General features: G+C 34.8%; 2 protein-coding genes across 2 annotated transcripts; both read left to right on the forward strand.

The window, feature by feature from the left end:
* The first annotated feature begins 197 nt into the window (after positions 1-197).
* LOC108145117 (23 kDa integral membrane protein) lies at positions 198-6,810 on the forward strand. The gene is made up of 5 exons (XM_017270328.2): positions 198-309; positions 987-1,073; positions 5,438-5,800; positions 5,865-6,056; positions 6,128-6,810. Exons 2-5 carry the CDS (start codon positions 1,014-1,016, stop codon positions 6,197-6,199), a joined length of 687 nt encoding a protein of 228 aa, XP_017125817.1. The 5' UTR covers positions 198-309; positions 987-1,013; the 3' UTR covers positions 6,200-6,810.
* Positions 6,811-7,056: 246 nt separating this feature from the next.
* On the forward strand, positions 7,057-8,375 carry LOC108145050. Its single transcript, XM_041710852.1, is given in 4 exon segments — positions 7,057-7,073; positions 7,533-7,619; positions 7,681-7,798; positions 8,304-8,375. Coding segments are annotated over 4 exon segments (294 nt in total).
* The last annotated feature ends 8,972 nt before the right edge of the window (positions 8,376-17,347 follow it).

A 17,347-nucleotide genomic window follows, 5' to 3' on the forward strand; every position in this document is an offset into this window, starting at 1 on the left:
TTAATTCTTATTTCTAAAATTCTACAATTCGTAAAAACGGAGTGATGTGATTCAGTCTGAACAGGGCATAACTTCCGTAGTTCTACATTGGTTTGAGGCCGTGGTAGTGGCCTATCAGAGACTCATACTACGGTTTGTGTACACGCTAGATAGAGTGGGCATTTTCAGGGAGAATTTTGTACAACTCTGGCGTTCGGATGACATATAAGAGCAGTCCCGCCACGGTCACACTGATTAAAAAAAAGTTGCTCGACTCGAACGGACGCGCATTTCGTTGGAATTTAATTTGGAAATAATTACAAGTCGAAGGTAATGACGCGTGTCCAGTTTAATGAACTATGTATGTTGCGACTCTCGGAATTATCTTAAATAAGTGTCAGCGGAAAATAATAATATGACAAAAAATAATAAGCCAAAGTTGCGGCAGGACAAAAAAATATTCAGATGCTGCAAGCCAGAAAAGTGGTCGAAAGAAGACGCGAAAACAAAAGACTGCGTAGTACGACAAAATAAGTGTGAAAAGCGGAAGAAAATTGTATGCAATTAAGACAATGATGTGCTTCTTCTTCATCTCCTTCTCCTTGACAGAGTGCAGTGAACTTTTCCTATTTTCCACTTGAATCTTGAAGCCCCATTGAGTCGTTTTTGTTGTTGTGGAAAAGTTGCATTCCTTTTGTGTTTTCGTTCGCCTTTGTTTTGTTGTTGCCCGGGCGACGCATATGAAAGGACGCCAAAGAAAATTGGGTGATAATGGATGCTTGGTTAAACCTTATCTCTCTGTTCTCTCTTTAAATAACCTTTCTGATTCATCTTCCTTTTGCTACGATTTGTATATGTATGTGTGTTTACCCGCTATTCATCTGCTGAGATTGAACAATTATCGCACAATTAAAGTGTTATTTTGTCGGCAGCTGGGCAAATACCCAATTGTACACCCGTTTTAATGTGATTAATTCAATTGCGCTTTTCCGCTTCCCCTATTCCAGGCACAGGTACAGTGAAGACCCATCAACATGGACTGCGGTACATCTCTGGTCAAGTACATCCTCTTCATATTCAACACCATTGTGTCGGTGAGTAAAGAGTAAATTAGTTAATTTGTCTGCTTTATAGCCATCGAAATCGAAAACGAAACCAAAACCGAAACCGATACAAAACCGGTACAAAGACAGTTGCGTGAAAGCCAAAATGGGACAAAATGTGTTACGAAAGTGTTGTCGAAATACGAGTCGATAAATTCAGTCGAATGGCAATGGCATATGCAATGTGCATACTGAGTTACATATAAGAAGGCGTCAGCGGCAGCCCCTGGAGAAATCCACGTATAATAAAAATAATGCCCGGTAATTTTCAGACGAACCCGAGAACAGAGGCGGCGCATTGAGAAACTGAGAACTCGTGCTTTTCTGTTGTTTGCATTTTGCTTCAGAGTCGTTATTGAATTTTGGTGATGTCATCGCCGCTGTGAGTTGTTCAGCTTCCATTTCAGCAACTGGATTTTTCGCAATCGGGCCAAATTCCCCCGGTTCCGAGAAGTTCACCCTTATTTATTTACGTTGAGAACAGGAATTTGTAAACTTCTTGGCATGCAATTATTTGTTTTTTCTCTCGGTATTTTCAGTTTTTAGTTCTAGCTCTTTAAATTCCTAAAAACGAATTTTAATTCAAAAGAATCATTTTTTAAACCAAAACCAAAACGTCTTTTAAAATGTGTTGTCAAATCCAAACTAATGTTCTTTTTCTAGTTTGTTGTGCGATTAATACTGTTAGTAAAAAATAACCTAGTATCGTTAAACCAAAGTCGATGAAAATTCCTAAAAAGCAAGAACCGGTTGCTTTTATATGTTTATAAAAATGATCTCAAAAGTATTTACCCCAGCAATGTGTGTGGGAAAAAGCTTAGCTTTTATTTATCAGACTTTTTTGTAATCGAATACTGCCATAAACACTGAGTATTCTGAGTTTTATTTTCCAGACTTAGCTTATTTTTGCTTGAGTGATTCACTCACTCACACAAGATAGCCTTGCCTGACACAAAACCTTAAACTGTGCTTAAAATAATAATTAAAGCAAATAATATTGCAATGCTCGAGAAATTTTGAATACTTAGCATTCGTTAGGGCGCCTGAAAATGGCCGTAAAGTGAGTCACAAAGGCAAAACAACAAACCGAAAAGCGAAACGTATTGAAAATATTAAAAAAGCTACACCTGCGGTCAAAATGTTATCAACAAAGCCAACAAAGGCTTGTGAAATTCAAAAAAAAATTGTATTGGGATTCTGAATTCAAATTCAAATTATAAAATTCATGCTTTTGTATTGGCCTATTTGTTTGTGAGTGGTTTTTAAGTTACACGTATTTTATTAAGATGGCTTAGACCTAAAAACTTCAGCTAATTTCTGTAATTTATGTACAGTCTTTAGGGCTTTTGATTTGCCCGCACCTGTGGGCCTAAACATGCCTGCACATAAGTAGGTAAATGAGCAGAAAAAACAAAGGAACAGACGAAAATAAAAACTTGTTGCTCTAGAGAAGAGCGATAAAACAAAAGCAAACCATATACAACTGGTTGGCGGAGCAGAAGTTTGTAGTATACATAGTCGTCACTTACAGTGTGCCGTGTTGATATTTATCTGCTTCACACGAGTATATATCTGAGTACATAACACACTTGACAGACAAGCCAAATAAATTAACAAGCCGCTTTTAGAGCTCGCCGAGTACCAATACACCTAAAATGAAAAAAAGCTGCCGCAACGCTCGAAAAAACAGCAGCAACAACATTTCGCAGTTTGAAAAAAAAGGGGAAAAACAACTGGAAAACAGTCAGAACAAAATACAAGCTTACAATTCGACAAACTTGAATTTGTTCATTAATTCAATTTGTTCGCAAAGTTCTTGATTTTTAAGTAAAGCCATTGAAATACAAAATATTCTAACTGCGTTGAAAAAAGCTTTATCACTAATTGAGTGATCTTATTTCACGACAGAACCCGTTATTTGCACCACGTTTGAGTGTGAAGTTTTTCTCACAGTTTCTAGTTTAATATTCTGCTCAGCTCTGTAAAATGCGAGTTAGAACCTCTAGTATAAATTTCGCATGTCAAATGAGAAACCTGTATTATTATAATAGTCACAACTATTCGGTCACAGCTGCTTGCTTGCTGCCATAAGGGCGTGCAGTGCCGCCCATGAATGTAAGGCCACCGAGTATTGAAAATGACCTGCATTCAGCTTATCGGCAGTCGTTTCCTGTGTCATGAAACACTGAACAAACTACTTCAGGAGTAAATATTTACATATCCGTTTAGCTAAAGCAAAACTTGGTGTTGAGTGAGATACCCGGGAATGTTGTTCGATCGATGATGTGTCATCTTTCGATTTTCATTGGAATATATTATTAGTAAGATGGTTTACATGTCCATATTTAAAAATATGAAAAATTACTGAAAAACATTTCTGTTACTTGGCTTATAAATTGGTTTTCGGTTAAAAGATTTGTCTTAACGGTGACTTTAACAAATATATATAAGTATTATAAACAAGTGTTTATTTATATACAAATAAATTAAGTCAAATTACAATTGATATAGTCGAATTATACGTATATACTTTTTAACTCAAAGTATGTAGCTTTTAAACTGAAATAAGAGATAAACCCGCTCATATGGGAAGGAAATGTTTCTAAAATAATACAAAAATTAAAGCAAGTACAAAGTTTATATATACAAACAAAAAAATCGCCGGAATACATGAACAGCTTTAATTTTTACACTTGTTTCATCACTGTTGAAATCAGCTTGACAGATACAAATATCTATTGCATGTCTTAGGCAATTAAAATGTACACTTTTATCACTTAATTGTTAATTTGCAACACGCATATGTCCTGTTGCTCATAATGTCTTACTCCTGCTGAACCATATATACTTGTACGTTTATGCTCACAACTCCGTTTTACTTGTTTGTTTTGAAGATGCCAGCACTTTGGCGGTAAACAAAACAATTCACAGCTTTGGGTGTGGTCCACCACATAAATAGATATATATTTATCTTTTTATTCCAGTATGCAAACTTCCCAACTATTTTCGATTATCTTCAGGGTGGTTTTTTGGTCCGGAAATATGATCTCAGACCCTTGCTCCAGGCATTCCACTACTTGGTAAAGCGATTTGCATTATATTATTATTTCAGTGTGACGTCATTGGAGCTGTCGTTGACAGCTTTAAACGGAATGTGGCCGACAGCATTGTCTCGGCCATATTTATGTGGATTGTGTAATGTCCTCGTTGGCAGAAATCGGGCTAGCATAAGTAAAAGCTGGAGAGGAAAAGTTGGCGGCTGCAAACAGGTTTCAAAACGAAAACTGTTGTTTTTATGCAGCAGCATTTTGTTTATTAGTGCTGCCAAAGTGGAACAATTAGCAGCAGAGTGGCGATGCTTTCTTTTGTTCGGATTTTTGAATATTTTTAGGTCAATTTTGACATGGAATCATATCCAGCTGCAAAGTACATGTGAATCAGTGGCCGCCTCCCACGAATGTATTCAAAGCTCTTCGCGCACAGCCGCTCGAGTTCTGAATTTGTGGAAATGATGGCAGCCCACACACCCCACAGAGATGTGTATAATATACAGATACAGTTACCGCGAGCAGCATGTGCACATAATGAAATCAAGCAAATTCAATTGTTGGCGCGGCAATTGTGGCTGCAAATCAGGCAGTCGTTGCTGCCGAAAGATCAAAGTTGATTTGCATTGTCGTCTGGGCCACTGAAACTCGCCATAAAATCCAAAACTACGTGCACTGCAGACCTTGTCGAGATCTGTACGGCATTGTCATGTGTGAATGTCACGGATGCTCACGGCTTTCAGTGTTCATCTTGGGCCGCCTTATCTAATCGCAGCAGATCAGGAGGCCTTTGCCTTGTTTGGCCAGCAAATACTCTTGGACCAATATAGCGTTGTTAGCCTAGCCAACTATTTAGTTGGGAATTACGTAAAGCGTGTACTTATTTTAATTATCATCAACTTTCCGCCGCTGATGGCGTGCCTGGGATCGACTTGGAATCCCTGAGGTCAGCTCCAGGGTTCGGTGGTAATTAAGCATTTTTAGCATTGTAATTGCGAAAGCTCTTTTACTCCTCCACTTTCAATTAAAATAAACGAGAGCAAGCTGATTAATTTGAACTATATTTAGAGCTGTTCGTTGAAAGTGCAATTGCAGTATCTATCTGATGCGTGTATCTTACGCCTTGTTGTTGACCGATTGAAAGTTATTTATTTCGAAGAAAAAAACCAATATAACTATTCTTTCGGGCCAAATGATATTTGATTGTTATTATAGTGTTATTATTTGAATCTCCCAGAAAGGAAATAAAAACATTTGCCCTATTTAAATTAATTAAATTAATTAATTAATGTATTTTCTCTTACGCAGGTTCTCGGCATTTTGGCCATTGTCTATGGAGTGCTGATCTTGAAGAGCATCGGAACAATTGAAGTCAATGGACAGGTGGGCTTCCCCCCACAGGCCCTCATGCCGATTGTACTGATCAGTTTGGGCTCGATTGTGGTCTTCATCTCGTTCCTGGGATGCTGCGGCGCCATTCGCGAATCCGTCTGCATGACCATGAGCTATGCCGTCTTCTTGCTGATTCTGCTGATCCTGCAGCTGACGCTGATTGTGCTGCTGTTCACCAACAAGGACAAGTACGAGAAGGCCATGGGCGACGTCATAGACAACGCCTGGAAAGCGGACCACCAGGGGGAGGGAGGTGTCTTCGATGCCATTCAAGGATCGGTAAGGGATCCCCAGTTGAGCTGGGCATTTGATATGTTTCTGATCGAACCGTTTGATGTTCTAGTTGCACTGCTGCGGACCCAACTCGGCTGCGGACTACCTTATTCAAGCCAAATCGCTGCCTGCCAGCTGCTGCAATGGATCGTGCCTGCTTCCAACCAACTATTACCCTGGATGCCGTGGCAAGTTCGTCGAGCTAATGTCTGCTGGCAGTGAGACCGCCAAGTATGCGGGCATCGGCCTTATTGCGGTTGAGGTGAGCATTAGCATTAGCATTAGTTGACCAAGCTTGTGGGATCGATTTTTATTGCCGAATTACTTTTTCAGCTGATCGGCTTCATCTTTGCCTGTTGCCTGGCCAACAACGTGCGCAACTACAAGCGCCGAAACGCCTACTAAGGGCCATGTGCACCCATCAAACACATCGAGAGGCACACCCGCATCCAGCAGCACACACTCCTCACATTCTCATTAACTTTTACAGTCGTTGAACGCACTTACACAATGAAGAAAACAATAATAATTTGAAGTAAGCCATTTAGTTGGGTATTTGTCGAAAAGAAACGAGAAGAAAAACTTAGTTTAAGGCGATACGATGAAACGCTTACATTTTGTATATCCTATTTAATATTGGAATAATTCGATTTTTACCTAACGAACGAGCAGACAATGCAGTTTCCAAAGGCTTTGTACAAACGTTTTACTTGTTAAACGGTTACCCCAGGAAATAACTAAATAAACACGTTAATAATGACATCTTTTGTTTATAACTAAGCATATAATCTATAAACTGTTGAGAATTCCCAACCGAAAGGAAATATATAAATTTATAAAGAACATATATTCTCGTATATATGTACATTGTACACTGTACACTGTTCATTCTATTCGTCCTTGTAATGAGAATCTCGAAAAAAGAGTTTTATTTGGAAAATGCATCAATCAACGCGAGCTCGAATTGCATACAAAAATTATGAATAAAGCATTTACTATGTATTTATATACCAAAATCGTTGATTACATAACTTTCGAAGGGCGGACTTGTGGAATTCAACCCTGCAATAGCTTAGTCTGCTTCATGCAATGTTTTTGTTTTGTCCCCACATTGCCATGACAGCATTCTAATGGTGCTAGCGTTCTGCCATTACCTGATATATGTGTACTGCAATTATCTTGTGATATTTTACAAATTTATAAACACTTGCAAAGGGTATTATTTTTATACCCTTGCAGAGGGTACAACACATGGGACGGATATGGCTAGATCGATAGGGTAGGTACTTCACTACGTTGCAAACTTTTGGATGAATTTATAATACCCTCTGCAAGTGTATTAAAAATCGGAAAACGTTATCATATAGATGCCATTAGAACAACCGAATAATTCGTCTGAAAATCATCATAGTTACAATGTTTTTAAACATATACACGTAAAAATGTAAATTTACTTGTTTAAAGGAATTTTTAATTTGAATATCTGCAGGAGCTTCGGGTTGCCGAAGTTTGGGTCCTTTCTTGTTTAAAGCTGAAAAAGGTATGCGGACAAACAAATACACCCTTAATTGTACAATATTACAACTCTAGGTTTTTCTTTCTTAAATTAATTGAGGGTACATTAATATGCGCCTGCCGATAATTATCCTAATTTTTTCGGTTTTAATTGAAATGGGTTCAGGCATTATTTGATTGCACTTTTACTCAATGTAATTGAGTTCAGTAATGTAATTGTCAGGTGCTGTTTACTACAAAACATTTTAAAAATTTTCGTATTTACCTTTGCGGCTTTTTTGAATTTGTTTAAAACTGCTCAATTACTCTTGCACTTTTATGAAATTAAAAACGGAACCTAAGGTGGTAAGGAATCTTAAGGTTTAAATAAGTAATGAAGCTAGTTTTAAACTGTTTTCCACAGTTCTGATTTCCAGAATGGAAAACTATTTCTATGTTTGGACTATCCATGGCTGGTGTGGAACTTTGATGACCGTACTCAAGTTAAAGGTTTGAAAGTCGAAAACTTCTACGGCCTTGGTTGGTAAATTTGAACATTGCAATCAATTTTTCGTTTAATTCTTATAACATGTACTTATTTATCTTAGGGATTTTGTTGGTTAGTACATTAACAGTCGTGTGCTATCTTACGACCTTAAGACCTTAAGGTTGGTTATTTGTATTCAAGGACTATTAAACTAAGTTAAATCTGGAAAAAACGAATTGATAATACCAATAAACTTATTTGTCAGTTGAATTTCTGTAAACATTTCTGTAAAATCTACCTTGCACTTGGGATCTACATTCCATTAGCATTGACTTTAATTTAAAAGTATTTGTAATTCTGGTGTTTTTTTCAAGTTTAGGTAATTTGCAATGATTTTAAAATATTAAAAGTGGGTTTAATTAAAGTTCGCTAACAATCGAAAGTATAAAATTTGTTTTAAAATATAATCCGATGTTTATAAATGACCGTATATAAATTAAAGGTTTGAAATTTGAATATTCTTTTCAGTTTCTTTAATTTCATTATGCGTTACTAATGACGTCGGTCTATATTTAAGCTGGGTTCGTTCTTTATTTGTAGCTCCTGGAGTTTTACAAAGTCAACTTGAAAGTATAAACTCTTTTGGTATTGTGATGCTCCTTTTAAATTCTTGTTGGTTAGTTTGTTGGCTTATATACCAGGACTTTAGCAAAGAAAGATAATTAATAGGAGTATAGAACCGAATACCATCCGCTTAAAAGAAAAAACTAATAAAGCTGATGACTAGTTGAATGTATGGAAATGCCTTTGTAATTGACTATTGATTACATCATTTCCTGTATTGGCTCTTTCTCCTTGTTTTTGGGAATTCACTGGTTAGTCTTTATTGGTGTTTCAATTAAGATGTCGAACATTTCAAGCTGCCTGGCACTGAGCCTTCACTTTATGTCTACATTGGATTTGTTTTCAAGTTTCTTGCCTTGCCTGGTTCATTGTATTAAGTTTTGTAAAGTTATTTTCAATTATTTTTTAACTACTGAAAATTTATTAAATTCTTTTTGAATTTCAGCTTCTTGGGAGAAATGTAAACATTTTAAGTTTGACTATATTTTAATAAAGTCGGCTTTGTACGGCGCCAGCGAATTTTTGTGGGTCTCTGGAAATTACAGGGTTCGATATTTTAATAAGAGCCTGGTAAAATTGTTATCGACTTAAAATTTAACTCAGGAATACCACATTCTCTACAATTGGATAATTGTCACAAGTCAGTTAATAGCGCTTGAGTTCGGTTACGTTGCGTGTTGAGAATACCAAAAGTCACACTTATACATATACACATGGTGTGTGTGTGGGAAGGGGATGAACAATGAAGATCTCAGAGAGAGGCAAAGCCCTCTCCTCTCTTTGTTCTCTCCCTCTCTTTCAAAGAACGTTTTTGTTTCCTTTTGTATGCACATGCGTACCCTTGTCACTTACTTGAAGACAACGAGAGCGTGCGGTTGTGAAATAAAAATTAACTAAAAAGACAATTAAAGTGTTTTACTATTTGGCAAATCGGGCTGGTGTGTTCCTGGAGTTTGTATATACATTAATTATATATATTCAATAGGTTATGGGCCCAGTCACAATTTGCAGCTAAGTGCTACAGAAAAATGCTTTAATTGTTACCGAATAACAAAAGTGAAATAAAAAAAAAAAAAAGTGAAACAAATTAAAACTTAAATCAAGTCTAAACAAAATAATTACTATTGAAATTTGTGCTTATAAGTGAACAACGTACATATACATATATGTATAACGACGCACCAAATTGGCGCACATTTTTCATTTTTCAGTGCGAGTGTTAGAGCAGACCAGCAACAAAAAATTCTGAGAAGCGCATAGCAACCGAAAAGAAGAACAGTTATTCTCGGAAGATGGAAAAGGGAAAGAGAAATATAACACCTTTTAACGGGGAAAAGTATTCCATATGGAAATTTAGAGTCAGGGCTTTGTTAGAGGAAAAGTGTTTTCATTGCGGCAAATTAGGCCATATAAAGAAAGACTGTTTCTCCTTAAAAAGGCAGGCAGGTGGCAACCAGAATGTTCATGTCCAGAGTAATGCTAGAGAGAGACAGGCTCAGATGGCAACAGCAACGCAGCCAGAACGCTCGTTTGCATTTATGATGAAATTAGCTAATTCCAGTGAAAAGATAGATGGCGTAGATTTTATATTAGATTCAGGGGCGTCAGATCACATAGTAAACGACATAACTCTGTTTTCCGAGTATGAGAATATAAATCCAAGTGTGGCGATTGAGATTGCAAAGCGTGGAGAATTTGTGTATGCTACTGCGAAAGGACTAGTTAGCCTTAACAGTTCTGAAAAAAACATTACATTACAAAACGTGCTGTACTGCAAGGAAATCTCGCACAATTTACTATCCGTGAAGAAGATGCTAGATGCTGGAATGTCCGTCGAATTCAATCCGGATGGAATAAAAGTAATCAAAAATGGTAACTTGGCATTTGAAGGGATATGTAAATATAATGTACCGATTGTGAAATTTTATTTAAATAGTAAAGTATATACATCCAAAATTTTAAATGATGCAGAATATCGCTTGTGGCATGAAAGGTTAGGTCATATTAGTGTAGGAAAATTCTTAGAAATTAAACGAAACAGCTTGTTTGAAGATATTGAACTTATAAAAAACGTACAGCTAAATAGAAATGAATTATGTGAGGCATGTATTAACGGAAAACAATCTAGGCTAAAATTTGAAAAATCTAAAAACAAAGAAAATATTGACCGCCCATTGTTCGTAGTTCATTCTGATGTATGTGGTCCGATTACGCCCTCAACTATTGATAATAAAAACTACTATGTAGTATTTATTGATCAGTTTACACATTACTGTGTGACATATCTAATAACTTATAAATCAGACATGTTTTTTGTATTCAAAGACTTTGTGGCAAAAAGTGAGGCTCATTTCAACTTAAAAATGGTAAATCTATATATTGATAATGGCAGGGAATACCTCTCTAATGAAATGCGTGAATTTTGTGTCGAAAAAGGTATCAGCTATCACTTAACGGTTCCTCATACCCCACAATTGAATGGTGTTGCAGAGCGGATGATTAGGACAATCACCGAAAAAGCTCGCTCTATGATTAACTGTACTAAACTTAATAAAAGTTTTTGGGGTGAAACTGTTTTAACAGCAACTTATTTAGTTAATAGGTCCCCAAGTAGAGCTTTGGGAAATATAAGAAAAACACCATATGAGATGTGGCATAAAAAGAAGCCAATATTAAAATATTTAAAAATATTTGGATCGACTGTATACGCACTAAATAAAGTGCATAAGCGAAAATTTGATGACAAATCGATCAAGACTATACTCGTCGGGTATGAGCCAAATGGCTATAAATTGTGGAATGAGGAATCGAGAAAATTTGTGATAGCTAGAGATGTAGTGGTGGACGAAAAAAGCATAAAATCTATGACTTTAAATGAAAATGACTCTGTGGTAAAACATAATGATGTTAGCAGAAGTCATGATTCTCAAATTGGAGAGAATGAAGAGTTAGTTTTTCCATCACAGGAAATGAATGAATCAATGGATTCAAAGTCTGGTGAAAACTCAAATGAAAATTCCACTTGTCTCGAGAATACCGATCCAGTAGTTGGAACTGGTGATAATATACAAGAAAATGAAAATCAACAAGTCAGACGCAGTGAGAGAAATAAAGATAAACCAAAATTATCATATAGATTTTTAGAAAAATGTCTTATGAATACCCAATTGTGCTTAAGTGATATTCCCAATACATATGAGGAAATTAAATTTCGCGATGACAGAACCTTGTGGGAGGAAGCCATTCAAGATGAACTAAATTCTCATTTTGTAAATAATACATGGTGCTTAGTGCAAAGGCCTATGGATAAAAACATAGTAGATTGCAAGTGGGTTTTTAGTTTAAAGCAAGACGAAAATGGTAATTTTCTAAAATATAAGGCAAGACTGGTAGCAAGGGGCTTTACCCAAGAATATATGATAGATTATGACGAGACCTTTGCACCTGTTGCACGAACTTCTAGTTTCAGATTTCTTTTAGCATTTTCTAATCAATATAATTTACTGATTCATCATATGGATGTAAAAACAGCATTTTTAAATGGAACTTTAAAGGATGAAATTTATATGAAGGTTCCAAAAGGTTTAAACCAGTATGATGGAAATAAAGTATGTAAACTAAATAAAGCTATTTATGGCCTTAAGCAAGCTGCGCGATACTGGTTTGAGGTTTTTGAAAGTGCACTTAAACAATTTGGATTTCAGAATCTAGAAGTAGACCGATGTATATATATTTTAAATAAGGGAGATATAAGTAAAAATATATATATATTATTATACGTTGACGATGTGGTAATTGCCACCAGTAATTCCGAAAGTATGTCTAAATTTAAAACTTATCTTTCAAGTACGTTTCAAATGACTGACTTATGTGAAATACGACATTTCCTTGGTATAAAAATTGATCGAAAAGATGATCAAATTTGTCTCAGTCAATCTGCATATATTAAAAATGTCTTAAAGAAATTCAATATGGAAGATTGCAATCCAGTTAGTACCCCTCTTCCAAGCAAACTAAATTATGAGGACTTGCAAGCTGAAGAATCATGTGAAGCACCATGTAGGAATTTAATTGGCTGTTTAATGTACATAATGTTGTGTACACGTCCGGATTTGAGTACATCAATTAGTATCTTAAGCCGGTATACTAATAATAATAACAAAGAATTATGGCAATGTCTTAAACGAGTTTTAAGATACCTAAAAGGAACTGTTGACTTAAAGTTATCGTTCAAAAGGAATCTTAAAGTGGATAATATTCTTATAGGGTATGTCGATTCTGATTGGGCTGGAAATGAGACTGATAGGAGAAGTACTACAGGATATATATTTAAAATGTTTGGAAATTGTTCAATATCCTGGAGTACTATGAAACAAAAATCAGTTGCTGCTTCATCTACCGAAGCCGAATATATGGCCTTATTTGAAGGTGTTAGAGAAGCATTATGGCTAAAGTCATTAATAAATGAAATTAAATTAAAATTAACTGGCCCAATAGATATTTTTGAAGACAACCAAGGTTGTATTAGTATAGCCAATAATCCTACTTGCCACAAGAGATCTAAGCACATAGATATCAAATATCATTTTACCAGGGAACAAATTGAAAACAAACTAATCTGTGTCAAGTATATTTCCACAGATTTCCAATTGGCTGATATTTTAACGAAGCCACTACCAACAGCTAGGTTCACTGCACTGCGAGACCAAATGGGGCTAACTGGACCTTCACCCTGAACCTTTATATGGAGTTTTTGCTAATTTATAATTCACCTTTAAACCAAGCCAAACTGGATCTCTTGGAATATATATATATATTTAACAATAATCAAACCAAAATAATTTCTAGTCTAACCATTACTGTTTATATAAGCGAATCTTGTTAATTTATGTTTTTGAATGATCTGATTGGGTTTTACTGGGTTTCCCCAATTCTTTGCAGCAAATGCTGGATCAGAAAAAAAAAAAAGAGTCCCCAGAGAAGAAAAAAATATTACAACCATTTGAAAATGCACAAACTCGTCAGAAAATTATCTTTTGTTATTCCTTGAATTGTATCAGTGTAACTTTTGAGGTGGCGTGTTGAGAATACCAAAAGTCACACTTATACATATACACATGGTGTGTGTGTGGGAAGGGGATGAACAATGAAGATCTCAGAGAGAGGCAAAGCCCTCTCCTCTCTTTGTTCTCTCCCTCTCTTTCAAAGAACGTTTTTGTTTCCTTTTGTATGCACATGCGTACCCTTGTCACTTACTTGAAGACAACGAGAGCGTGCGGTTGTGAAATAAAAATTAACTAAAAAGACAATTAAAGTGTTTTACTATTTGGCAAATCGGGCTGGTGTGTTCCTGGAGTTTGTATATACATTAATTATATATATTCAATATTGCGTATGCAAATATTCTATCAGAACATAAATTGTGGCAATGGCAGCTTATGTTCTTTGGTAAGCTAATTGGCAGGGTTAATTTATTATAATATTAAAGGTATCTTTATTTAGGTTTTCTGTTCTTCAGCTACGTTTTGGTTTTATGTCATGTGATGGTCTCTAAAAAGATTATAAACAAGAAAGAAAGCAAACTTCGGCAAGCCGAAGTTCATATACCCTTGCAGCTATTGCAAGAATAAACATTTTTGAAAACATTAAAATTATGATTTACTTGCGTATATGTTTAAAAACATTGATGACTTGCAACTTTATTATTAGATAGTTATTTTATATATTTTTGTTATTTCTATATGATTTAGTCGTCCGATTTTGATGAAATTTTAAACGTAATTCTGAAATAGTTAACAATTACTACATCTCGAAGAACTAAAAAAAAAATTAAAAAACCCTTGCAGAGGGTATTATAATTTCAATCAGAAGTTTGCGACGCAGTGAAGGAGACATCTCCGACCTTATAAAGTATATATATTCTTGATCAGCATTACTAGGAGAGTCGATCTAGCCATGTCCGTCTGTCCGTCCGTCTGTCCGTCCGTTTCTACGCAAACTAGTCTCTCAGTTTTAAAGCTATCTGCATGAAACTTTCCCAAAAGTTGTCTTTCTATTGCAGGTAGTATATAAGTCGGAACGAGCCGGATCGGACGATTATAGCATATAGCTCCCATAGGAACAATCGGTAAAATAAATGAAAAAAAATTATAACTTTGCTGTTTTTTAATTTTTTGTTTAGTTCTTCGACATTTAGTAATAGTTAAATATTTTCGATTTACGGTTGAAATTTCATCAAAATCGGACGATTGTATCATATAGCTCCCATAGGAACAATCGAAAAACAAGAAAGAAAGCAAACTTCGGCAAGCCGAAGTTCATATACCCTTGCAGCTATCGCAAGAATTAAATATTTTTGAAAACATTAAAATTATGATTTACTTGCGTATATGTTTAAAAACATTGAAGCTATGACGATTTGCAGCTTAATTATTTGATTGTTCTTTTATATATTTTTATTATTTGTATGGGAGCTATACGATATAGTCGTCCGATTTTGATGAAATTTAAACCGTAATTCTAAAATAGTTAACCATTACTATTTCTCGAAGAACTAAAAAAAAAAATTAAAAAACACCAAAGTTATAATTTTTTTCATTTATTTTTCCGATTGTTCCTATAGGAGCTATATGCTATAGTCGTCTGATCCGGCTCGTTTTGACTTATATACTACCTGCAATAGAAAGACAACTTTTGGGTAAGTTTTATGCAGATAGCTTTAAAACTGAGAGACTACTTTGCGTAGAAACGGACGGACAGACGGACGGACAGACGGACATGGCTAGATCGACTCTCCTAGTAATGCTGATCAAGAATATATATACTTTATAGGGTCGGAGATGTCTCCTTCACTGCGTTGCAAACTTCTGACTGAAATTATAATACCCTCTGCAAGGGTATAAAAATCGTTTGGTCGAAAGCCTTTTGACGGCAGTTACAGTTCCGGCAAGTAATTCCTGTTAAGAAAGAGATTTAATAAAAAAACCAATTCATTAAAAGCTGAAAAGTTATTTTTAATAATTTTTGTAAAATAATGTCCTAGAGAGTTCAGGACTTAGTAAAGCAAACACTGGGCTAATAATTTAGGATTTAAAATATACACTCCACGCAGTGAAAGTTTTTAAACGTGACCGTGCCCACTTCAACGCCAGAACTTTGTAGTAGGCCAAGTTATTAAGTTATTACATTACTTTGAAATGGATTAGCTGAGTAACGGGTATCTAAAAGCCAGAGCATTTGACTTCAGTTCCTTGTTGTTTTGATTGCAAATTCTCATTATTATCTTTTTATCAATTTCCTTTATTGATTGTTCGTATATTTAATTATTTTACTTTTCCGAGTGTAATAAAATGAACTAATCAACCTAATTGTATCATATTTGAGTTGCAACTTAAGCAATTACGTTATTATTTCACGCCGAGATGTTTTTATTCGTTAGTAGTAGGTACTTCAGTTCGGTTTCTGAGACATCAAATTGAAAAATTTTGAAATGTGCAAACCTATTTGCTTATTCTTAGCATTGCTGTTATATTTATTTAGTGGGTTTCTAATGTTTTCATATTTATTTGGTTATATTTATGCATATAATTTTGAACCAAACAATTTTCAAATTTATTATGAAAGTAATACATTTTTACTTGGTTTGGAACTTGTATCGTGTGTTCTCGCTGGGAGTGGACTTCTTTTGAACTACCTAAAATTCAAAGTTGGTGAGATAAGAAAAATATGAATGTTTTCTAGGAAATATTATTTCCAGGTAAAAATACTGATCTGTTTCTGGATTATAACTTTCGTTTTATTGGAGATCGCAGTATTCGTTTTAATTATGCGAGATGCCGAACGAAAATGGAATCTCCATACAATTATTAACTTTTTGTACATCTGTGAGTATAAGTGCACTATCCAAATTAAAAATAATTATTAGCACTCCATTCCCCAAGGTTTTTCCATATACACCGTGGTTATAGTTTACGGAAACTGCATAGACCTGAAATATTGCCCCAGCAAAGAAACTTCTCCTCAACTGGAAAACGGAGTGGAAACTACTTAAATTCATCTTGATGATTATTAATACTCGGATAGATTTATATATTTATATATATAACTTTGCAATTTAATTGTAAAAAAGCTCTTACACCAAAAATGTAAACTATTGGGGGTATTTCGCTACCGAAAAAATTATAATATTTACTGTATTCTCACATATCCCAATCTGAAATTTTCTGAAAATGCGTACAAGGTGTACAAATCTACAAACCGAGTTTTATTAAAAAAGTTAACTATCATGATAAAAAAAAATTTTTTGTAACTGTGTAATGAGTTAAATTTTCGTTTCGTGACATTCTATAAGTTTGTTGATGCCAATTAAAATATATACACTCTACTATGTGTATTAGTTACAATTTTGTAAAAATCATTCAATTTAGTATAAAAGCATGCTTAATGTTTCAGCTTTTAATTTAAGAAAGGCAATTCAATATGTTTATTGCCATAAATTAATTTAAGAACCCCTCAACTGTTTTGTTTCAAAGCCACTGAGTCTCAGTTTCGTGCGATGTGTCAGAGTTTGTTGATCATTTGGCATTTTGTGTTTACGATTTTAATTGGGATCTTGGTGTGTTTTTAATTAAATATATTGTTCTATTCAAATATTAAATAATTGATTGCAGCTTGTATCTGTATTTTTTTATGACTTTAGTAATTTGGAAGCCGAAGGTAGACTTATTACTTTTATCAATATATTAACAAAAAGTGTACCTACAAATTTAAGTTTTTTTTTCTAGACTTTATCAATCTGTGGGTCCTCTTTGGAATCGCTCAACTGATATGTTCATTTTATGGACTTGTTTTAATTTGTTCCAAATCGCAGGTTTGCTACCGTTCTTTTTGCATTAAAAAAATAATACATAACTTACATTTTTTTTTAAATTTAGTTAAAGTTTTTACCA

This window comes from Drosophila elegans, unplaced genomic scaffold (genome assembly GCF_018152505.1).
Source record: "Drosophila elegans isolate 14027-0461.03 unplaced genomic scaffold, ASM1815250v1 contig_133, whole genome shotgun sequence".
Taxonomy (NCBI): Eukaryota; Metazoa; Arthropoda; class Insecta; order Diptera; family Drosophilidae; genus Drosophila; species Drosophila elegans.